The 24,425-nt window shown below is 40.6% G+C and overlaps 1 protein-coding gene across 1 annotated transcript in view; it reads left to right on the forward strand.

Moving 5' to 3' along the window:
* tyro3 (TYRO3 protein tyrosine kinase) overlaps positions 1-24,425 on the forward strand; it is a 46,811-nt gene that overhangs the window by 7,784 nt on the left and 14,602 nt on the right. Inside the window, exons 4-17 of the mRNA XM_057858684.1 lie at positions 2,700-2,870; positions 2,930-3,016; positions 3,086-3,201; positions 7,278-7,464; positions 7,550-7,692; positions 13,640-13,778; positions 15,192-15,333; positions 15,410-15,504; positions 15,597-15,692; positions 20,208-20,288; positions 20,374-20,466; positions 20,533-20,654; positions 21,735-21,844; positions 21,922-22,081. Coding sequence (XP_057714667.1) covers positions 2,700-2,870; positions 2,930-3,016; positions 3,086-3,201; positions 7,278-7,464; positions 7,550-7,692; positions 13,640-13,778; positions 15,192-15,333; positions 15,410-15,504; positions 15,597-15,692; positions 20,208-20,288; positions 20,374-20,466; positions 20,533-20,654; positions 21,735-21,844; positions 21,922-22,081 — 1,742 coding nt within the window. The remainder of the gene's footprint in view (positions 1-2,699; positions 2,871-2,929; positions 3,017-3,085; positions 3,202-7,277; positions 7,465-7,549; positions 7,693-13,639; positions 13,779-15,191; positions 15,334-15,409; positions 15,505-15,596; positions 15,693-20,207; positions 20,289-20,373; positions 20,467-20,532; positions 20,655-21,734; positions 21,845-21,921; positions 22,082-24,425) is intronic.

Consider the following 24,425-nt stretch of genomic DNA (forward strand, 5'->3'; position numbering starts at 1 on the left):
TCCTTAACCGGTCTGCTTATGATCAAGGATTTGCCAAAAAGTAAGTGTGATTTTTGGATAGATGACTGATGACTTTGTCAAAGCAGAGCTGCCAACTGTTGTGGAACGAACAGTATAAGCTAGCGACGTTAGCCGAGGCTATCCCCGATCATAGCTGTTGTTGCGTTCGCTAGGTTAAGCGTGTTTAAATTGTGCGTCATCTACGATCTTGTCCGAAAGGGTTAATCCACTGTCAATCGGGAAAGGGGTGTGGATGTGCACTTAAGCGGGTCAGCGTCGCGGTAATTCACGGTCACGTTGCAGTAAGAGACACACACCGCCGGTGAGTTTATTTATTTTTTATTTATCTGTATTTGTATTATGTATTTCCACCTTCATGCTTCATGCATTGCATTACATTTATACGGTTCGCCGTTTCTTTCACGGTGATCGCTTTGAAGCTTTCTAGTTTGTGCTTCGCCGCTTCGCGGGAGCCGCTGACAGGTGACAAGTGTTGCTTTTAATGTCTGGCAGCGAATCAGCGAGCGCCCAGGCCACGAAGTGAATCATGGGAAATGTAGTCTCGGGACAACACTGAAGTGGTGCTTTGTAATCTGTTCGCTTGTGTGAAAAAACTACATTTCCGCACGCCATTAGACACCACTTTCTTTCCCCCCAACGTTTTTATATTATTATTTTATATGCACGAGAGCTGCCGGATCTGCCAAAATGAACATGAAGTCTGATTATTATTTTTTTAACAATGTCATCAGATAGACAAAAACATAAAATTATGAGCAAATATCTGCATCTTCAAATCATGAAAATAATAGCAGCCTATATCTTACCAATGTTGTAATCTCGATGGGTCTTGTATCCATTCCATGTCAGGAAGTCTAGGCACATTGTTTGCATCATGATTAGCGTCTGGCTAATAACATGAAATTCCAATCTCCTCTTCTTCCTCCAACTCTTCAAAAACTTGGATCTCCTCCCTTGCGCTTGATCTATCGCTTATATCGCTGTTTGAATCATTGTTTGAAGGGCTTTGTATGGCGGCCGTATCTATGGAGGTGCCATCGCGTTCCCGGTGTGACGTATCATTTCCGGGTTCGTCCCCTTTCAGGTTCGAACTTCGGAAACGCGATTATTTTGTCAAATATACAACATATAAATTATTTTTTCATGCTTTATTTGTTGGACAATGTTTAATTACTTTACTTGTGACCCTATTTGGCATGTGAAGAAATTACTTCACATTAGTGCTTTAAAAATGATGCCTTGAATTATTATTTAGGGGTAACACGGGAGGTCATGGTAAGTGTTGCACCGTTATTTCTTACGGAAAAAATACATTCATGATGTGGGCTTGGTTGTGGAAAAGATTGTCCTCATGTCATGAGGTTCCACTGTACATGAAATCCTTTTAGATCAGTACTTCTCAAATAGTGGGGTGGGCCCCCCCCAGGGGGGCACAGAGCGATGCTGGGTGTGGCGCATGTGGCCTTGGGGAACATACTTTTTTGCCGAACTAGAATAAAGTGTAATTGCACATCCGCCGAGTTGGTGGCAGTGCCGCTCTCATTTTCAGCATGTGCACAGTACTTTTTGAACCAAACAAGAGCGCACAGCAAAGAGCACTGGAGCTATGAAAAGCTAAGATTAAGAAATATGACGAAGCGTATGTAGCATTTGGCTTTTGGCTTTGACTTTTTTTAGTACAGTGGGAGACAAGGAAAGATCGGTCTGTTTACTTTGTCTAAAAATGTTCGCAGCGGAAAGCAGGAATTCTTTTTTTCAGCGAAAACTTGCCAAATATTGCCAATAATCGTCCCGCTTTGTCAGTGTTACATCAGTAAACCAGCGAGCACTGTCAGCATCACATAGGGTGGCATACCAACTTGCTCAATGAAAAATAACCCAACCCCACAGCAAAGGAGCTGATGCTGCCTGCAGAAAAAATAAAAACTGTCTCTCTGTCCACTGACACTGTTGTTTTTATTCTATTAATTTTTGTTTTTCCAGTCTATTTGTTTAGCATATTGTCCTCTTGAGTTAATGTTGCTAATCAATTTGAATTTATGATTATTTATTGATTTTATTTTTTTTCTCTCCTGTATCAAACGTTCAAATAATGTACCTTTTCAGTCTAATTGTTTGGCATATTGTCCTCTTGAGTTAATGTTGCTAATCAATTTGAATTTATGATTATTTATTGATTTTTTTTCTCTCTCTCCTGTATGAAACGTTCAAAAAATGTACCTTGAGTCTATTTTTACATTATGAATGTGTTCTTTTTTTTAACACTTTATTTTTTTTCTTCTTTAATATCAAAAAGGACACAATGTTATGCAGAGGTGTACTTATATAATAATAGGAATTTTATAGACAAATGATACTACAGTATATTTACAGTGGCGGCAGAGTTAGGGGGGGGCGCGAAACGTTTAGGTCTTCCTGGGGGGGCGTAACAGAAAATAATTGAGAAGCACTGGCTTAGATGGAGATGACGATGTCGTGTATCTCTTTAAATTAAAAATAAGAATATTTCCCAGAAAGATTCTTAATTACGCAAATTTGAGGTCAACAGTGTCTCCAAAGAATTCATCGATGATAGTTAAAGGTGAGAATCAAATGATAATAGCGGTCTCATGCAGCCCCCCCCCCCCCCCCCCCCCCCCAAAAAAAAACGGAGGGGCCATCATGCTCATCTTTTTCAGGCGTCCCGCATTTTGTCCAAGAACCGCAAGACGTGTCCACGCTTCCCGGTGAACCCTTCAACCTAACCTGTGGCGCCGTCGGACCACCCGAGCCCGTGGAGGTTCTTTGGTGGCTGGGAGGCATCCGGGAGGGTCCCGCCAAATCGTCCCCCTCAGTTCTTCGGGTCCCGGGTAAGACCGTGACCACTCGCATTAGCCATTGAGACCGTCACATTGATGTCGTGTTGCAGGTGTCAACAACACAATCAAGTTCTACTGTGAGGCCCGGAACGCCCGCGGGATTTCCGTGTCTAGAACCGGAACGGTTTACATCAAAGGTGAGACCTGCATTAGTGTCATGTGTAATGGGGCGGAGTTTAGTGATCAGACATCTTGGTTTGTGTCAGCATTGCCAGCGGCTCCCGTTACGCTGAGGGTTACCAAGATGGAAGAAGATACCGCTTTTTTGTTATGGCAACCAGGATTCACAGGCCACTCGGAATTGTCCAGCTGCATTGTCCAGGTAGCGCACACACTTGCGTTTGGATAGTCATTTTGCCGTGCCCTGGATGGTGATACAGTAGATGTACAGTCCATTATAAGTGGGAGAGGCTGGCAGGAATCTTGACAAGACTATTAGTTAGTCTTAAGGTGTGGCAAAAAAATAAACATTTTAAAGGGACCCTTGATCTTAAAAACATGTAATTGTTAAAAGATAAATGTTAGTATGAGTTATAATAATTTGATATTAAAACCCCTCTTAATGTTTTCATTTTAATAAAATTTGTAAAATTATTTTAACTGATAGGCCGCCATTCTTTTTGACGTCGCAGTGCGATGACATCACATGGCCCGCTGCCGAACTTCCAGCGTGAAAAAAAAAAAAAAAAGCATGCCACTCGTTAGCCACCCCAACGTGTCGGCGGTTCTGCTCTTCCAATTTGAACCACACCAGAAAAGTGAAGAGCACGACAGCACTGTCGGTCGTTCACAAGACGAGCAGCAAAGGGAAAATGCAGAGCAGGAAATACCTGATTAGACAATAGTTGGGCAAAACTGTTGGTGTACGTGCGACAAGTACGTCTCAATGACAACGGAGCGAGAGAGTGTATGCTGTCGAGAACTCCAGTTTTTGTGAGCAGATCTTCAAGGTGAGCTATTGCGTGATCAAACTTATTCCAATGTAATTATGTATATTGTTAGCATCCAGAACTGTCATGTGCTTTACATACAGTACAGGCCAAAAGTTTGAACACACCTTGTCATTCCTGCATTTTTATTTTCATGACTATTGACATTATAAACTCTCACTGAAGGTAATAAAACTATGAATGCACACATGTGATAGTCAGGATTGGAATTGTGTCGTGGCTGACTGTCGTCATTAAATTCGAGTGTCCTCCATGCCTTGTACATCCACCTCCCGTTTAGCTACATAGGGGTGGTCCATATTAAGTGCTCGGTGTGCATCAGCTGGCCACTACCGCTGCATCGGATGTGTCTGGATCAGTTTGAGTGGCAGCATCACTCATATTAGGTTAATAGGTGAATACTGAACAGACACACTTACTTCCTGATGAACTGACAGTAGAGGTGAATTATTAGCTTCCTCTATGACTAGTGGTACGCCCGAAGGTTTGCCTACCACTGTAGCGACAGGAGCGGCTTGGCTGCTTAAGAGAGCGGCCTGTGTCTTGTCTTTGGCGCTTTATTGCGCGCATTTCACTCGATATCCGAGGCACGTTGAGGCGTCTTGTGAGGGAAAATAGTTGGAACAGCATTTGATTTTAGTCTTCGCTTACTGTATATCAAGCCTCTCCAGTGAGCTGTTTCATAAGTTGTCGTCGACTAAAAGCCTCGAACGCAGTGGGAGAAGAATGGCGAGAACAAAGCCTTGGGTCTTTGGGAAGTTTTGTCAGTCTACTGGCATTTTCCCAAACCGTTCTCCTCTTCTTGTCAATAGGAAATCTGTGGAGAGTGAGACCAACGTCACTCCTCTTGTTTCCATCTGACTGGAAATTGCATCCTAAAGCAGCACATCGTGGCATTTTACTTTGCGAGTTTAGGCAGCAATACACAATTGTTGCTTACAATTGGAAATGTCCCATTTACGTCATCACTCCGAGCCCGCAAAACATGGCGCCAACTATCGGTTAAAATATGTACTAAATCTCGCCATTGATTTAAAATGTAATGTTTCTAACAACATATTTCAGTACAAGAGAACAATTGAGATTTATTAGAGCCTACATGTCTTTAAGATCGAGGATCCTTTTAATTAATCATCAACACTCCAAAAAAAAAAACTTTATATAGTTGATAGTCTAAAACTCGTCCAAATCGTCCTTATTTAAAGCTTTTGAAGAGTATCATCCTATTGATTTATTTTTCAAACTCAGCCTTTGCACTTTTAAAAAACTTTGTGTATTTGTTTTGGCCGGTGTGGCCTTGTAGCGCCTACCAAAGAGCAACAGGTTGAAGAGGTGGAAGCAGAGATGTGCATCGTCTTTTATGATGCCTGTTGCCCTTCCTTGGCAACGAGAGTTGTAGATGGTGGACACGGGAGGAAATGGACAACCTAGGACCTTTTGTTCCGTTTTGATCACCCTCTGCAGTCTTCTCCTGCCTGCCTTTGTGGAGTTTTAGTGCCACACTGACAAAGCATAGGTCAGCAAACTCTCAATGGCTGACCGGTAAAAGGTCACCAGCAGTTTCGTGTCGAGTTGCTTCCTCTTGTGTACGCTCAGGAAGTGTAATCTTTGCTGCGCCCTCATAACCTGTGCGGTGGTGTTGGTTGCCCAGAAGAGGTCAGCAGAGATGTGAACCCCAAGGAATTTGAAGAATTCCACTTGTTCCACGGTTTTGCAGTTGATGAATATAAGGGGCAAGGGTAATTTTGTGCTGTCAGAAGTCCAGAATAAGTTCCTTACCCCAAATTTTATAAAGTACATGTCCGCTCTGCTCAGCTCCAATGTGGACTGACTGCTTGCGGGCCGTGTTGGCCAATGCCCACTGCATACGTCTCTCCTCTGGTCCGTACACTTGCAGACCTGAAACAGATGCATGAGTCTAGTAGTGGGCTCAGCATGCAGCCTGGAGAGAGCCGATGGTGAGCATTTGGATGGAGGAGAGGTGGGGACCCAACTTCACGTGCTTGGGTCAGTTGACTAGAAAGTCATTGATCCACTGGCAGGGACTAGTGCTAATATTTTAATGACAAGGGTGCCCAGTGCCACATTTTTGCACTGGTGTAATTTTGTTTTGCATATTGCACATGTTCTGTTTGTCTAATACTGAAATGCTGCTTTGTTATTTTTTTGATATATCAAAATTGGGGCTTCAGCTTTCAATTGTTTAAGTTTTTTGTTAATCTATCAACTAGTTAGTTCGAATAATTTAGTAATCGGATTAGAAACATTTAATGCGTTGCAGAATCAATTTTAGGAGGATTAAAACAAAGGCTTGATAAGATTGCACTTTCAAAAGAGCATTAAATGTCAATACAAAATAAAATTTCAAAGTGTTTTTTCAAACTAGGCAGGATTGCGCTTTAATTTCACCAGAGCAATAAATACATTTAAAAATATATTAAAATACCCGAGCTTAGCCTTAAACGGTATAAAAAATTAATAAAAGAGTATCTAAGTACATCAAAAGAACAATTGGCTAACTTGCATAGCTAAAGTCCGCTAGTCTAAGTGCTATGAAATGCTAACGTTTATTTGCAATGCTTATATATAAACAACTTAAGTAAGGGGGAAGTGTAAATAAATTATTGGATTAAGATGTGTTATCAATGAAAAAATTAAAAGTGTTCGTTGGCTGTCACTGAGTAGCATTTGCGATCGCTAAACAAAGCTAACTAAATTACCCCCAAGAACGGTAAGAGACGTAGGACAACCAGAGGATATATAAGAAAGACAGGGCTGATGGTAAAGGATAGCTTGTTGAAACAGGAGAATGTCATTGTCAGTCGCGTTGATAAATAAGCTAAAGCTATGCTTAGGTCGGCTCGTTTTTTTTCGTCTTTTTCAGCCTTCGACACTAAAGCCATCTCTTTAACTCAACATTTTTATGTTCTTCCACATATTTACCAGTCAATTTGGCACCAGGCACATCATTTTCGGAGAGAATTGGTAGGATTAGCTCTGTAAACATCTCCTTCGTACACGATTTCCATTCATTTCCTATTAGGGACAAACGTTAGCTTGTCCCTACTTAGCAACAGTAGCTCATGTCATGAATATTAATGAGCGGAAGTGACGTGTTGCTTGCGGTACGCCATTAAATGAATCCTCAAAGCAGCAAAATTTGATTTGAAACTTTTTTTTTTTTTTCTAAATCAAATTACTCAAGTTAATCGATTAATCGTTGCAGCATTAATCAAAATGAAGTTGCAGATCCAAACATCCAATGATTTATAAATGAAAGTAATGATAATGTCAGATGTGCCCAGATTTTCATATAACTGTAACAGTCGTAATTAAAAAAAAAAAAAAAAAAACATTGAATGTTGTTGTGACTTCATTGCATCTTACCAGCCAGTCCCACCTTGTGTTAGCACGTTGTAATGACTTCTGACGTCCGTTTCTTTCTCAGCTGCAACGCCTGTCCTCCAGTGGCGCCGTTTTCTCCGAGTTATCCATAACAGTGCCCGTCCCTCCACACGCTCACGTCCTCTCTGGTCTGGCCTGCCACTCTAATTACAGCACCCGTGTTTCCTGCCGCAACGAGGTTGGAGCGTCGCCCTTCTCGACCTGGACGCGCTTCCTCACGCCCGAGTCGGGTGAGCTGGCGTTCTCGGTTCACGACGGGCCGGTTGGTCGGTCATACTATATGTGTGGCGCCACTTTTGTCCGTTGTCCTCGCAGTGCCATCCGCCGCCCCGAGGAATTTAACCTTCCATCTGTCAGAAGAGCAGCTCAGCCTGGAGTGGGCAGAGCTTCAGAAGGAGGTGCTCAAGGGAGAGCTGCTAGCCTACAAGGTGCAATGGATTCTAGGAGGGGAGCAACAGGTGAACTCATTGTTGGATTAGATGAGATTGTTCATCGAATAATTCTGATTGTTGGTAAATTGTTTAAAAACCTTAAAACTGCATGAATTTGTTTTTCCTCTTCACTCTTTTAGTGCTGTTACAGTAGACATCTAATCATGCCATCCTTCTGCTGTGAATTCTGTTCATTCATTGTCAATCCTCCTACTTCAAATGGATCGGACGTCTATCGCCATCAATGGCAGTTGAAGAGAATAGTTACTACTAGAGGCGTGCGAAATTTCCGATTCTGAGATTATTCGCGATTCGGCCGTGGAAGATTCAAGAAAGATTCACAAAAATCCAAATTCCGATTATTAAATTACACCAGGTAAAGCAGATCTAAAACGCAGTCAGCGCAGTCTTCGGGACGCAATGAGGAACGGACCGAGAGTAAATATCATGTTCAACTCATTCCGCTAGATAAAAAAAAACAAAAAAAAAAACAATAATACCTGACTGCGGCCGACAGCTGCTTCAAACAATGCCCAGTTGCTAGTTGCTACAAACATACGGCCACATACGGCTATAGTAGATATCACATACATGCAGAACTAGATGCAAAATGACAGACGACAGCGCCGGTAGAACATGTAAAAAGAACTAGATGCAAAAGGACAGACTTGCCATTTAGTAGTTGCGCTTTGTTAACAGCCGCCATCTTAAAGCAGTAGACTTCTCTTGAAGGCTCTGTTGTAGCGAACCTAATTTAATAAACTTTTGATCTAAAATACTCCCAAATTGGCAAAATCCTAACTTGAATCCATCTTTAAATGATGAAACATTTTTAAAACTTTGACATGTCGAAAGTAGACAGAAGTGAAATTATGGAATAACGGGATAATTTTAACAACTTTAACGATTCACATCATTAAATTTATTGAATTTAGTTTAAAGCTGCTGATACAGAATGGGACTTGAGTATTTTATTTACTGTTTTAAACGGTTAACATTATGCTGAAATATTTGTTTGGTTTAGCCTGAGAGGATTTTTGAACAAATTTGAAACTAATGTATAAAACATTAAAAGCATGAGGGTCTGGGGGGTTTGTGGTGTTAACATCAATAATCGATTTATAATCGAATCGGAACCTCTGAATCGTAATCGAATCGTTAGGTGCCAAAAGATTGCCACCTCTAGTTACTACCCTAATTTGTGGACTATAAACTGACCCGTCGAATTTTCTCACTTTTTTAAGAAAAAAATCCATCCATGTCTTAGAATGGGATTTATTTTTTAAAGAAATGGTAATTAAATCTTTTTTTTAAATACTTTTAAATCCTTTTATAAAATCTATATTTTATTTTTAATAAGGAAAACAACACAAAAATTGTTTTTTATTTAATTAAAAAATGAATGTGTAAATACAGTTATTTTTAACCATTTTATTTGCTTTGCATTTTCCAATGAAAAAAACAAAGGCAGAAACAAAATATTCTTTATATTTTAAGGGAATATACTAAATATATTCATTCATTCATCTTCCATACCGCTTATCCTCACGTTGGTCGCGGGAGTGCAGTTAACAATGGGCAGGAGGCAGGGTACATACACCCTGAACTGGTTGCCAGCCAGTCACAGGGCATGCACACACTCACACCTACAGACAAGTTGGAGTGTTCAAACAGCCTACCATGCATGTTTTTGGGATGTGGGACAAAGCCAGAGTACCAGGGTTTTTGCAGGTCATTAAAAAGCATTAAATGTCATTGTCCAAATTCAGGCCTTAAAAAGCATTACACTAAATGTTTGCAACATTTAAAATAATGGAAACCTGAGGGTTCAAAAAACTTTTATATCACACTTTTATATCATATTATTATAGGATACCCGGATAAGATAAGACCATTAAGGAATAAAAGAGCCCATACTATCGGGTACGCGATAACATCAACCTGATAAACGCTTTTTTTTTTTTTATAAATGATATTGGATAGGTCTTTGGCCAAATGCATGTTGCCTTCAAAGTGACTGTAGAAGCCTACTGCCTTTGTACAAGGACTGTTCACAGCTTTGCACAGCATTTATGCTTATTGACCATTAGATGTCTCCAAACTAAGATGCTTGAGATTTGTTATGTGAGCGGACTATTTGCATTCATGGTGCAAAAATTACTGAACTATACATTGAAAAATAATGAATTATAAACTCATTACATACCTCATTCAATGTACTGAAGCTGTGTGCCTTTGGTGTTATTTTGAGCCAGAACCACTGTGTGAGCCGTATGTGATATAGCAGTGGCTTTTTTGGCACTTTGCACTTTTACTTGATCCTAAAATAGATGTTTGCACTATTTTGATTTCTACAATAAATATAGTGATACAATATAGGCACTTTTTCCATAACTTCAGTTGAAGTTGTTCTTATTTTTCACAATGCTTATTGGAAAACCTTGAAGTTGTTACATTTATCATTATCAAAGTATCCAGTGGTGCATCACAGAACAATTAGCCATAATATGTTAAGACCACGACTGCATATATCAGTATCAGTTTGGTATTTGTATCGAAGTTTTGGAGTTGGACAATATAGGGATATCGGTTATTATTTAAAAAGTCATGATTGGACAACTCTAATTACACTTTGTGTGTGTGAAGCTGTCTGCAGTTGGGCATGCGCATTAAATTAGTTAAAAGTGGCATTAAATGAGATTTGCTGATACCTGTAGAAACCCCGAGTACCCGAAGAGAACCCATGCAGGCATGGTTAGAACATGCAAACTCCAAAAACTTAAAAGACCGGCAGAACTGTGAGGAGGACCCACTAAATATACGTCTTTCAAAGTAATTTTATAATTTTTATTTCATACTTCTTTTTAAGAATTTTTTCTTTTTAACACAGAAAAACTTACAATCCTCTTTTATTTAATCAAAAGTAATTCATGGTACCTCTCCATATGACTTTAATTCATTCCAGGACCTAGTTCTAAGACGAAATGGTCGTATGTCGAACGGGATTTTCCCATGAGAATACATTATAATTCGATTAATTCGTTTCACAGCCCAAAAACCTATGCTAAATGCTGCAGGTACTATTACAAATAGCAGTTACACATAGCTAAACAAATAAATTATAAATACAAATTGGAATAACAATAATATAATAATTTAATGAATCGGGTTCTAATGTGGCAGACTCTGCACCGTTGCATAGTGGTGAAGAAGGAGCTGAGCCGAAAGGCGAAGCGCTCAATTTACCAGTTGATCTACGTTCCTACCCTCACCTATGGTCACGAGCTGTGGGTCGTGATCGAAAGAACAAGATCCCGGATACAAGCGGCCAAAATGAGTTTCCTCCGCAAGGTTTCTGGGCTCTCCCTTAGAGATAAGGTGAGAAGCTTGGTCGTCCGGGAAGGACTCTGTGTCGAGCCGCTACTCCGCAGTGAGGGGAGCCAGTTGAGGCGGCTCGGGCATCTGGTTCGGATGCCTCCTGGACATCTCCCAGGAGAGGTTTTCCGGGCATGTCCCACCGGCTGGGGGCTCCGGGGACGACCCAGGACATGCTGGAGAGACTATGTCTCTTGACAGTCCTGGGAACGCTTTGGGATTCCGCCAGAGGAGCTGGTTGAAGTAGCTGGGGAGAGGGAAGTCTGGGCTTCCCTGCTAAAGCTGCTGCCACCCGCAACCCGGATTAAGCGGTAGATAATGAATGGATGGATGGGGAGGTCTGAGGAGGACCGTCAAAATCTTAGACATATTACGGTCTAATCCTCAAGCCAGTTTACTGACGCGCACACCACGCTCATATTTTTCTATGATTTCCATCTTAATTTCAATGGTGTCACCTTTTACCTTTTTTTTTTTTCAACACCTTCACTAACCTTCCTGGGACCCATGTTGATTTCTCTCACAAGAAAATCCACCTTGCTGCTATCTTGCAGGAAAACAATGAAATTGCGACAGTTGTAAATCTTCGTCTTTCATGTCATCATATGTCCAGAAATGATTAGTAAAATTTTATGGCGGATGTCGAAAGGATCGTGTGTCATTGTGTTCGTATGAAGAGGTACCACTATATTTAATTAAAAATATATTTTACATAAAAATTCTATATTGTTTTTTTATTTTAGTGAAAAGGAAGGATTTTTTTTCTTTTTAATTATATTAAAAAGAAAAGCAACAAATCAGTAAATGACATATTTCTGTAGTCCAGTCCATTTTAACTCTATCAGCGTTAAAGTGCTTGTGACACGAAAAAGCATGTTTATTTCATAATACACGCGGTATTTTATGCTCCTGAATGATATGGACCGCTTGGATGTGTGTGGAAGCGATCGCTATATTTATTTCGTTTTTTTAATCCCGCGCCAGGAAAATGAGTGACTTCCGGCTTCGGTCTCGCATTGAGGAGGAGGGCGCTGTGACGTGTACGGTAGAAGACGTCCTCTTCACGCTACAGTGTACTGTTGTGTATGAGGACGAAGGATTCAGCTGATTTTGCGGATTAATACTTTTATTTTTTGCATCAAGCCAGCCAAACGGCTGCAGAAAAATCATTCTGTATGCGGGTTAGGCGTATGCGCCTTTTTGGAGTTTCAAAAGGTTCCCATTCACCGTGGATACTTACTGTGGGACCATTGGACTTACAAGGAAGTGAGTAAACATCTTGTTTTGTATTATGTCAAATACGAATACAGTGATTACAAAGTAAACACTATAAAATTCCTTTAAATAAAGGACTACTTACGTTTGATCATTGATAGGCATGTAAAAAGCTATCCTCACGCTCATTAGCAGTTAGCTATTAGCACGTTAGCTACACAACAATTCCAGCCACCCTCCTCCAGGGAACGAACTGTAAATTGCTCTCCGCCGGGCGGTTTGCCGATCCGCAAAGAAACTCGACAACCGGGTCGTCATGTCAAATAATCCAGGCTAGTTATGTGTGATTTTCCACTTTGAAGACTTTGAAACATCCCTCGGTTCGGGTTAGCATGTCGGCTAGCTGTCACTCCTTCTGGTCTGTTTACATTCTCCGAAGCCGGGGAAGGGAAATGACATATGTCCGATTTAGGTGTCATAAAATATCGTTCGGCAGGTGTGACAGTAAAGGTAAAGTTGACTGTTTTGACCATTATGGAGTAATTTTGCCATGTCGTCTTGAATAAATGGATTTTTATTATTTTATATTCCATTTAGCACAAGTTATTTGTCATGACCATGCCATTTATTTAGCAATTGGGGAAAGTACTTGGGTAAAAAGAATATCCTGTAAAAATATTGAAGTAAAGAGACAGAAACAATGACATTTTGCCGCTCTCTTCGTCGCGTTTTCCTCATTGTGAATAGTTCCCCCTCGACGGGCTGACTGGTCCTTCTCAAGCCATTTATATAGCTATTGGGGAAAATACTTGGATAAAAAGAATATCCTGTAAAAATATTGGGAGTAGAGAGACTGAAACAATGACATTTTGCAGCTCTCTTCGTCTCGTTTTCCTCGTTCTGAACAATTCCCCATCAATGGGCTGAATAGTAAAACCAATGAGCCTAGTCTACCGCTGACGTCATCCACCTGTTGGGGACGCTAAAGCCCTATAATTGTAGGCGTGGCTAACCGGCAGATTAAAAGACTAATTTCTCGTCATCTGTGCTTTGCTAAATTGTTGTATATGGTCGAATCGTCTCAAAATATGATTCTAATTCACATAATAATGCCATTTAAGACTTTTTTTCTGGTGTCGTATGCTCTTTAATGGTACTGAAAGTTGCTAATTGACTGCCACTGATTATGGTAAATGGTGTTACACTTGTATAGCGCCTTTCCACCTTTTAAGGCCCTCAAAGCACATTACACTGTCTCCTCATCTACCTACTGATGACGTAGCACCAGGGGCCTCTGGGTTGGGGAATGACTACACTACCACTGAGCCACGTCATCCCCAAACATGTTTAACATGATTAACATGCCTGTTTTGTGTTTGTCTAGGAACCTCTGCTTTTTAAGGAGCCACGTGCTCGCCTGTCAGGCGCTAGCCGCTTCTTCAATGCATCAGTCCAGGTTTCTGCCTGTACAGCTATGGGATGCGGACCTTGGAGCTCCCCGGTGGTGGTCCTGCCCACTTCAGGTGTGTTTGTTAACGGAAACGCGTTAACCGAAACACAATCATTCACTTATTACTCCCTCTGGGAATCTGCAGAAGAAGAAAAAAGTCTTTTTTTTTCTTCTTACAGGTTTTTTACTTCTGTTTAGTAAACAGAAGATGATGACACACAGTTCATAACAAAGTAAAATAATGAATCGTGTATTCAACATGAAAGAAAGTATCAAATGATAAAAAAAAGACAGGACAGTATGTTTTTAGAAAGTCCCATTGTAATCCTCGTCCTCCACCCCATCAGAGGCAGAATAAGGGAAAAAGGCTTCTTCTCTGGATGACTAAAGAGCCAAGAAGGGCAGAATCTTATATATCGTTCCAATGTAAATCATCCCTGGCTCCGGGGCTGGTACATGGAATTGCACACGATGGAAAAGTGCAGAGTTAAAACAATAAATACTAGGGCTGTCAAAATTATTGCGTTAACGGGCGGTAATTCTTTTAATTAATCACGTTAAAATATTTGACGCATTTAACGCACATGCCCCGCTCAAACAGATTAAAATGACAGCACAGTGTCATGTCCACTTGTTACTTGTGTTTTTTTTTGGTGTTTTGTCGCCCTCTGCTGGCGCTTGGGTGCGACTGATTTTATGGGTTTCAGCACCCATGAGCATTGTGTAATTGTTGACATCAACAATGGCGAGCTACTTGTTTATTTTTTATCGTAAATTTTACAATTCTTATTAAAACGAAAATATTAAGAGGGGTTTCCATGGATCTATCTGGTCAATTCATGGATTGCGTTAACAGAATGATAATAATGTTAATGCCATTTTGCTGATTTATTGTTAAAATAAACAATACAGTACTTATGTACAGTATGTTGAATGTATATATCCGTCTTGTGTCTTATCTTTCCATTCCAACAATAATTTACAGAAAAATATGGCATATTTTATAGATGGTTAGAATTGCGATTAATTACGATTAATTAATTTTTAAGCTGTGATTAACTCGATTAAAAATTTTAATCGTTTGACAGCCCTAATAAATACCTAAGTCCCCTCATCGCTGTACCCCTCAACGATTAAGAGTTCAAATGTTTACAGAAAGGAGTACAGGCACTTTGTGAACAAACCTGAAAAATAACAGAACAGCAATGAATAAATATATGTGATTATATGAAAATATATTGCTTCACTACGATTTCGCGTTTGCAGATTTCACCGCAGATTTTTATGTATTCCGTGGGAATCAAAATGATCGAGGTGTAGAATATTTCATTTAGACTGTAGTTTTTATCCATGCCGCTAGATTTCGCAATGAAATAATAAGGGCTTGTCCAGTTCCTTGAGACCCTTGAAAATGTTTGGATTTTAATGTGTTTTCAACACATCACATGCTCATATTACACTAATGAATGTGTTGTTGACTACGCAGGTGGCTGGGCCGTGTCTGCAGGCGCCCCTAAGGAGCGGAACCACATTTGGGCAGGCGTTCTTTTCGCTCTCTTAGCGCTGACTGTGTCGGCGCTGCTTTTTTCTGTTGTTGCTAGACGGCGTGGAAAGGAAACTCATTTTGGGTATACAGGAAGTCATCAGAATAACATTATTTGTTGGCAGGTGTGACATTTTGATTTTTTTCTCTCGTGTCTTCAGTCGGGTTTTTCCACCTACTGGCCCCGACACTCCCGTGTCCTTCACTGCTGCTCGTTCCTTCAACAGAAACGGCGGGGACGCAAATATTTCGACACGTGAGTTTCGGTCCCGTCGTTGCAGAGGTTTTTAGTAACATGTCAGGTGTTCATTTAGCCACTCCCACTATCTTCTCTTTGTGTCACTCAAGTGGGAAGTCTAGGTATCAGCAAGGAGCTCAACAACAAACTGAAGGATGTTCTCATCCCAGAGAGGCAGCTAGTACTCGGACACATGTTGGGCAAAGGTAACCACACATTGTGTGACAAATCTCAAATGTGACTCAGCAGAGCAGTTAAAATGAAAGTTACAAATTTAACTACGTTTCCACGAATTTCGCCAGCGGGCGCTGCTAAAAGCACAAATGATCCCTTCACACATGCACAGTCGAGAATAGTACTGCAACGATTAATTGATTAACTCAAGTAATTGGATTAGTAAAAAGTTTCAAATCAAATTAGGCTGCTTCGAGGATTCATTTAATTAGAGTGGCATTGTCATTAGGGGTGGGAACCTCTGAGTACGTCATGATACGATATGATTTGAGATACAAGGCTTCCCCAATCTTCCTCCAAACTCTGGCACCTTGATTTCCGAATGACATGCAAAATTTGCTTTCATCTGAAAAAAGTACCATGGACCACTGGGCAACAGTCCAGTGCTGCTTCTCTGTAGCCCAGGTCATGCGCCTCTGCCGCTGTTTCAGGTTTAAAAGTGGCTTGACCTTCGGAATGTGGCACCTGTAGCCCATTTCCAGCACACGCCTGTGCACGGTGGCTCTGGATGTTTCTACTCCAGACTCTGTCCGCTGTTTCTGCAGGTACCCCAAGGTCTGGAATCGGCCCTTCTCCACAATCTTTCTCAGGGTGCGGTCACCTCTTCTGGTTGTGCAGCGTTTCCTGCCACACTTTTTCCTTCCCACAGACTTCCCACTGAGGTGCCTTGATACAGCACTCTGGAAACACCCTATTCACTCAGAAATCTCTTTCTGTGTATGAGCCTCTTGCTTGAGGGTGTCAATGATGGCCTTCTGGACAGCAGTCAGGCCGGCAGTCTTGCCCATGATTGCAGTTTTGAGTAATGAACCAGGCTGGGAGTTTTTAAAAGCCTCAGGAATCTTTTGCAGGTGTTTGAGTTAATTCGTTGATCCAGATGATTAGGTTAGTAGCTTCTTTAGAGTACCTTTTCATGATATGCTAATTTTTTGAGATAGGGATTTTTTTTTTTTTTTTTTTTTGCCAAAATCATTAATATTAAACCAATAAAAGAATTGAACTACTTAAGTTGTGTGTAATGAATCTAAAATATATGGAAGTCTAATGTTTATCAGTACAATACAGAAACTAAGGAACTTTATCACAATATGCAATTTTTTTTAGAAGGATCTGTATATCTGCAGTCATTGCTCGAGAGAAAATTGCGTCGGTTCGCGCATGTGCAGTAGCAGTCCATTGCGATCAGTAGCCCATCACAATCGGGTAGTGACGGTGCATGCGAAAATGATATGTAATCCACGGCGCTACCTTCATATACAGATAATGGGCACTACTGCCATTTTGAATTGAATTATTTATTTATTTGACTAAAGAGGTAGAGCTCTGCTCTGGAGGGCTCCTTTCGACCCTGTAACCCTTGCCTGGTGTAAGTTCTGCTGACATCACAGATCCAGACCCTACAGAACTTTTGTTACATTACTTACAGGGGAGCCTTTACAGAATCAAAGACCATGCCCAGCAGGTGGAGAGAGGTGACATCCATGCAGTAGGTCGTAAAAACATGCCAAATTGTGACCACGAAGCAGCGGCACATACTGTATATCCTTCCTTGTATATGTTGTAACGGTCATTAACACATTACAAAGTAACGCTTTACTGTAATCTGATGTAATGCGTTCATTTTTCCAAACCAGTTACATGATTAAAGTTAGTTTCCTTAGTGTCTGTGTGTGCGTTACAATTTTGTTATTGCCTCATAATGAAGAATATTGTGGTCATGCACGTAGAGCATTTTAAATAGAAAATGCTAGAAAGGTTCCCGCTACGTGTTTGTTTCCATGGTAACTGCCTAACCGCTCACAATTACTTTCTGTTTTGGTCTCGAGTCACACGCGCTAAGTGTTTTGGGACTGAGAAAGGCGTGTGTCATTGCAAGTGCACATTCAAGCCGAGTGCCGCCGCTTGTTGAGATGTGCGAGGGAATGTTGACCTGTGTACGTCCATGAATGAAAGTGAGTATTTTGCCTTCATTCTGGAGGGTTCCAGCGATATAATAGACACCTGACATGCCCAGCTGTTTTGTAGCTTTGCCGTTGCAATGTCGCAATGTCGATCCAAGTTGGAAAGCATTGCTTACATCATATTCGTGTTGCACATTTATGCCATGAGGTGACGTGTTCGTTTAGCATCTTCGGTATGTGTTCTAAGTCTGATTGAGTCTAAAATGCTTAGTTGCCGCCACGTTTTGTGGCCAAATTGACCGCTTCTGCATACGGCAGTTGTGCCTGCGCGCATCCGCGCCCACCTTTGTGTTTATGGCACTGTGCAATTCATTTGTGTGTTGTTGATTATTGTTTGGTCAGTTTGCATTGTTTTATATTGGCACTGATATACTGTTAACCCCTAAACCCTAACCCGAAGTTCAGAATTTTTGACATTAGGCTTAATCTTTGAGTTAGTGGGGGTTTAATTAGTCAGTGTAGTTCATTTCAACAAATTCCAAGCAGTTTGTCAGTTATTTGTTAGTTTCAGGGCTCTGGAGTGGCTAAGCTAGCGCGAGTCAATGGTGGTTGAAATAAACTCAATCGAGTAATTAAACCTCTGCTAACTCGAAGATTAAGCCTTATGTGAAGAACTCTCTTCCCCTTTAAATTCATTGACTGGAAAGTCAATTACATGCGATGACATTTTTCTGTTGTCATTCTTATGTTGAGGCGGCAGAGGGAGAAAAATTGGTAAAAACTAACTGATAAATTACTTTTAAAAGTAACATACTTTGATAATAAAGTAATCAGTAAAGTAACTAGATTACCCTTTTTAGGCGTAATCAGGATTCAAATTACTTTTTCAAGTAATCTGTAGTGACACTGGTGATCAGACACCTGAAAAGAATGTTGAATGGTATCCAGTGAGCGCATAAAAACAAGCAAACAGAAACTGTGAATGCTTAAGAAAGTTATTGATAGAGAGTTAGGTCGTCGTGGCTTGATAGGAATATCTTCTTTTAAATGCTTAAAAGACTCATTCTTCAAAATTTTCTTTCGCTGAATTTTGTTGCGGTCAATGGCAGTAATAGTGAATTAATCTTTAATTTCCTGATGTGTAGACCCCAATCACCAACGTCACACAATGACGTGTAGCTGTATTGTGCCGCCATATTGTCCGTCATTGTGTGTCCGTATTCTCAATGGTCTCAATTTATCGTGCAATTTATAGTGCAATTTATTCTTTATTCTTTCAGACGCTATAAACTCATTGGATGTGTTGCATAAAAGGCGTTATGTGGAAAAGCTTCAGTCGATCCATTCGCCAGATCCATATTAAATACCTAAATCGATATTTTTCGACCCGCTGTCTTCGCCGTCTCTGCCTGACTTCTGCTACCCTGATATCTACAACTATCTTGTCCACAGAAACTCAGCCTATTCTCACGAAAGTTTGAAAAACTTTTAAGAGCAGCACTCTAAGCAACATTACCCCGTGTGACCCTTTACTTCCAATTTTCCAAAATGGCGACAATCAATTAAAAAAAAAAAGTTGACTGCGATGGCCGACGCTTCAAGGATAGGTGTTTATTGGACTATTTCTTCAATAAAATACGCAACAACTGTGCCTCATTTGCAAAGAGACAGTCGCTGTTTTCAAAGAGTTCGGTGTGACGCGATATTAACAAACAAGACACGATGACATGTACGACAACATTACAGGAAGATACGTAGTGAGAAATTAAAGCAACTTGAAGCTAGTTTAATTTCACAGCAGCAGTATTTCGCAAGAGCCCGAGGGTCGAAAGAGAACGCCACAAAGGCGAGATTGTTGAAATTATGAATTAAAAATAATAATAATAAAGCAAATGTGACACACAGAAGGGCTTGCTAAAATTTGTTTAAATATATTGTTCTACATAAATCAGTCAAGGTAGCCCCCCACATTTTTACCACACCAAATCTGGCCCCCTTTGCAAAAAAGTTTGGACACCCCTGTTTAACTGATGATCCGTAGACGAGGCCAGCTTCTTTCACTTGGTACTAGCTAAATATTATTCAAAAAATAATGATGGTGGAAGAAATAAACATCTTGAATTTGAAACTATGTTGTCGGCGATTGGCCTCACAATCATCTTAATTGTGGTCGTCAGCCCAAAACCCTCTAAATATATATTAAATGCATCTTACCAGATATAAAATGACTACTACATAGTCTGTGGTGATCGTTTAGTGCCCAGTTTTCTCGTCGAATTGCAGCAGTCCATATCGCTCTCCTCTTCGGGTCTATTGGAATACGGTAGAACTTCAAGTCTCTCCGTCTATCTTCTCTGTTACTGCAACCGACCGCCACACACGCCTTCACCATTTTGATTATTGATGTTAACGAGCAGAAAAACACGCCGTAATAGGAGGCATGTAGGTAGCGGTAATGTGTAAACATGACGAGCTGACGGACAATATGGCGACTCCAGTCAGGGGGGCGGAGTTGTGACGTCATGTGATTGGGGTCTGTACAAGCTTGCTATCCAGTTGATTGACAGCGTGTGTATGTGTGTGTAGGTGAGTTCGGGTCAGTGCGTGAGGCTTTCCTGAAGACTGACGACTCTCAAGTCCAGAAGGTGGCGGTCAAAGTTCTGAAATGTGAGTCCCGCCTTTTTCAATTTCGTTGGCTCGTGTCGTGTTTAGACTTCACCTCGTGATGATGTCATTGCTTCGGCGTATCCAGCTGACATCACCTCATCAGGTGACATCGAGCAATGCTTGAAGGAAGCGGCCTACATGAAGGACTTTCACCACCCCAACGTTATCCAGCTTATTGGTAAAGTGCACCTAATTGTAATACTGAGACGGTTCAAAGGTCAGCTGTCTTTTGTTGGTCCAATAGGAGTGAGTCTGCATCGGCGTCACGCACAGCGTTTGCCTGTCCCAATGGTGGTCTTACCCTTCATGAAGCACGGAGACCTGCACACGTACCTGCTCCTGTCCAGACTTGGGGACACTCCCTTTGTACGTCTCCCATCGCTGCATCAAAAGAAAGATGTGTCACAAGACCACTGCATAGCCATGCCATTTGACCGTTCTGTCATCCTGTCAACATGTACTAGCTAGCGCAGCCCTGGAAAACTAGACATGATCATCAATTGTGGTTGTAATGTCACACCCAGAATTAATGAAAATATGTGGGCGTTTCCGGATGCATTGTTTTGGATAGAATAACTACAGGGTTTATGCGGGTCATTAAAAAGCATCAAAAGTAAATAGATTTTGTCAAAATCCAGGCCTTAAAAAGCATTAAACGAAATACTCAAGGTATTAAAATTTATGTAAACTTGACAGTTAAATAATGTTTAAAAAAAAAAAAAGTAAATAGAGTTGTCCGATATTAACGGGTAGCCTTCAAAATGAATGTACTAGTAGAAGACTTCTGCCTTTGTTCTAGGGCTGGTCACAACCTAGCACAGCAGTTATGCTTATTGACCATTATGTGCAAAAATTAAATGAACGATAAATAATTATAATTGAAAAATAATGAATTCTAAACTCATTGCATACCTCTGAAGCTGTGGGCCTTTGTTGTTATTTTGAGCCAGAAGCACTGTGTGAGCCATATGTGAAATGGCACTGCCTTATTGTGACTTGCACCAGATTAAAAAAAAACTGGTGTTTGCATTATTTTGATTTCAACAATAAATATAGATGTGCAATATAGGCACTTTTTCCATAGCTTCAATTGAAGTTGTTCTCTTATTTTCCACAGAATATTGGAAAACCTTGAAGTATTTACATTTAACATTATTAAAGTATCCAGTGGGGCATCACAATACAACTAGCTACGTTAAGTCCACGACCGCATTTACCGGTTTTTTTTAGTTGGACAATGTCGGTAAATCCGTTATCGGTTAAAAAGAAATCGAACAACTCTACTTACAATTTGTCTATGTGAAACCATCTGGAGTTGGACATGGGCATTAAATTAAAGGTTTTTCTTTTTTTGTCACATGGTCAACATTTCGTAGGACATTGGGCTTCACTGTACTACAACGTCAAAACTTGGTGACAACTTTATCCTTGTGTGATCCCATTTAGGACTTACCCCCAAACGTGCTGGTTCAGTTCATGCTGGACGTAGCTCGAGGAATGGAATACCTGAGCGCTCGGAATATCATCCACAGAGACCTGGCGGCCCGCAACTGCATGTCAGTCATCTTCTCTTTGCTTTACGTCACTTCCACTCGAAGATTATTGTTGCCCATTTTGTTGTTGTGTGCTTCAGGCTTGGCGAAAACAAGGTGGTGTGCGTGGCAGACTTCGGCCTCTCAAAGAAGATCTATTCAGGAGATTATTACCGACAAGGATCTGTCTCCAAGCTTCCCGTCAAGTGGATCGCTTTGGAAAGCTTGGCTGACAACGTCTACACCACGCAGAGTGACGTGGTATGTTGCGCACGCATTATGTGACAACAGTGTTGATGAGAAAACTTTTCACCTTGTGAATCATTTTTGCCTTTTAATCTCTTCGACCCTTTTGCAATAACAAATTGCAGTGGGCGATATATTATTATAAGTTATTGCCGATATGCAAATATTATCCAAAAAAAAAACACAAAAAAACTGAACCAATTACCACTAATTTACCGTAATTTCCCGAATATAACGCGCACTTTTTTTCCCCAAAATTTACTCGTAAAATCATGGGTGCGCGTTATTCACGGGTACAGGGATTGAGACAGAAAAAATTCATCATGATTCATGTTCCATTGTAAGCATGGACCAGCACAATATTACCTAATCCAACGACAGTGATATAATAATCAAGTTTCATGTGGTAAATAATTGTTTTCATGATATTTTTCACATCTAATGAAATTAAAATGTTTTTTGTACTATTCGTTTACTATTTACCTGCACATTTTTTTAACCTTTGCGTCACAACATGCCGGCACAGGGCGATGTTGTCTTGAAGATAACGTGTACGGCGATCCATTTCGTATGAATGTTGACCGTGCGGCGAGCTAGGACAGGAGCCTGAGGAAGAGTGTCGAACCACTGAGCCAAGCCGCGTTGTTTTATTTACATTGAAACTCACAAAGTAACAACGTACGTCTTGCACGCAAATCACGGGACATTTGTTTACTTCCGGTTGTTCCCTTAACTCTTCCCCCCGGGAACTACACAACTTGCCAACATTAGTTTCGCTGGTGAATCCTGTTAAAACTCTCTACAACTCCTTAGTTTGTGAAAATATTATTGTATACTGTGAGCATTTTTACCACAGAAAATTAATATTCTTTTTTTTTTTTTTTTTTAAATATTTGACAAAAGGATAAAAAAATGCTGCAACCGCATACTTTATAAAAGTTCGAGAAGCGAGACTCATATTTATTGGTTCTAAAATTAGGGTGCGCTTTATACACGGGTACAAGAATTTTCCCGAGATGTTACAGGTAAAGTTGGGGTGCGTGTTATACACCGGTGCGCCTTATATTCGGGAAATTACGGTAATATATCTTGAGGTTAATACATCAAGTACGCCCATTCAAACGTATTAATTAACGCAAAATATATTTAAAAAATAATAAGTTCATTTTTGAAAATCACAATGTATAACGTGTCATTTGAAAGCTAGCTTAGTGTACAATCATAGATAGAAAGACTTTATTATTCTGGTATATATACACAAGTGAATACAGAATGAAATAAATCATAAAAATAAAATACGAATAATGTGAATAAAAAAGTGTGGGAATTGGAGTACTGTACAACAGTGCAATAGGAATTTGCAAAACAAACAAGTCAGGAGGAGATTTCGCAACAAGACCCACTATTTCAGTCTGCAGTGATGGGTAGATAATGTAAACTGCCAATGCTGTACAGAAGTACAGAGAAAAAGATGTTCAATGTGCAAGACAGGTAGACGTGAGGGATTTGCAACCTATGACACGCGTTTCAGCACTGGCACGCAAAGGGTTAACCAGTGACACGCGAGCGCATGGCAAAATCAAAAAAAAAAAAGCGCCTTTTTTCCTGAAATTAAGGCATTTTCAGTTGCGCGCCCTGTTATTTCGGGGCTTTACGGGACCGCCCCTCCCACCCCCTCTGCCTATGGAGGAAGTCGTCGTGATGTCACGGTGACGTCACCTCGCTTAGCAACTTGTCGCCGTTTTGTGAAGGGGGCATGCACAGCTAAACAGCTGTAGACAAACGTTGTCTGACATTCATATATTTCAGCTGTGTTTTGAGTCTTTTTTTTTTTTTTTTTTTCATAAAAACGTATTAAACATGACTTTTTATTATCACGAGTCACTGCCGACAGACACGAGGAAGCGATACAACTTAAAATTAGTGTTTATTGGCTTGCAAATCTACCCATACAAAGTCTCAGCTGATAGCTATATAAACAAAGGAATGGCCTGCAGTGGAGTTCGGAAACATCTACAACTACCTCATAAAGTCACCCAGTAAGTTGATCTTTATCAATTACAAGGAATATGTACTTTCTGGAACTAAGAAAACTGGTAGTCTATACGGAGTGATTATTTCTGCCGTAACCGGTAATTCGCCTCCAAGCGTTATTTAGTCGCGAACACGTCACGGCAAAATAACCAATTCCCACCAGGCCAATAATATACCAATTGCCCAATCAGAGCAGTTCACGGCAAAAGAGAAATAACGCTTTGCGAGTTGTCTGTTCCGGTAATAATAACCATTGCCTAGTCCAGTGCTTCTCAATTATTTTCTGTTACGCCCCCCCAAGGAAGACGTAAATGTTTCGCGCCCC

The sequence above is a fragment of the Corythoichthys intestinalis genome, chromosome 15 (assembly GCF_030265065.1).
Source record: "Corythoichthys intestinalis isolate RoL2023-P3 chromosome 15, ASM3026506v1, whole genome shotgun sequence".
In the NCBI taxonomy this organism is placed as follows: domain Eukaryota; kingdom Metazoa; phylum Chordata; class Actinopteri; order Syngnathiformes; family Syngnathidae; genus Corythoichthys; species Corythoichthys intestinalis.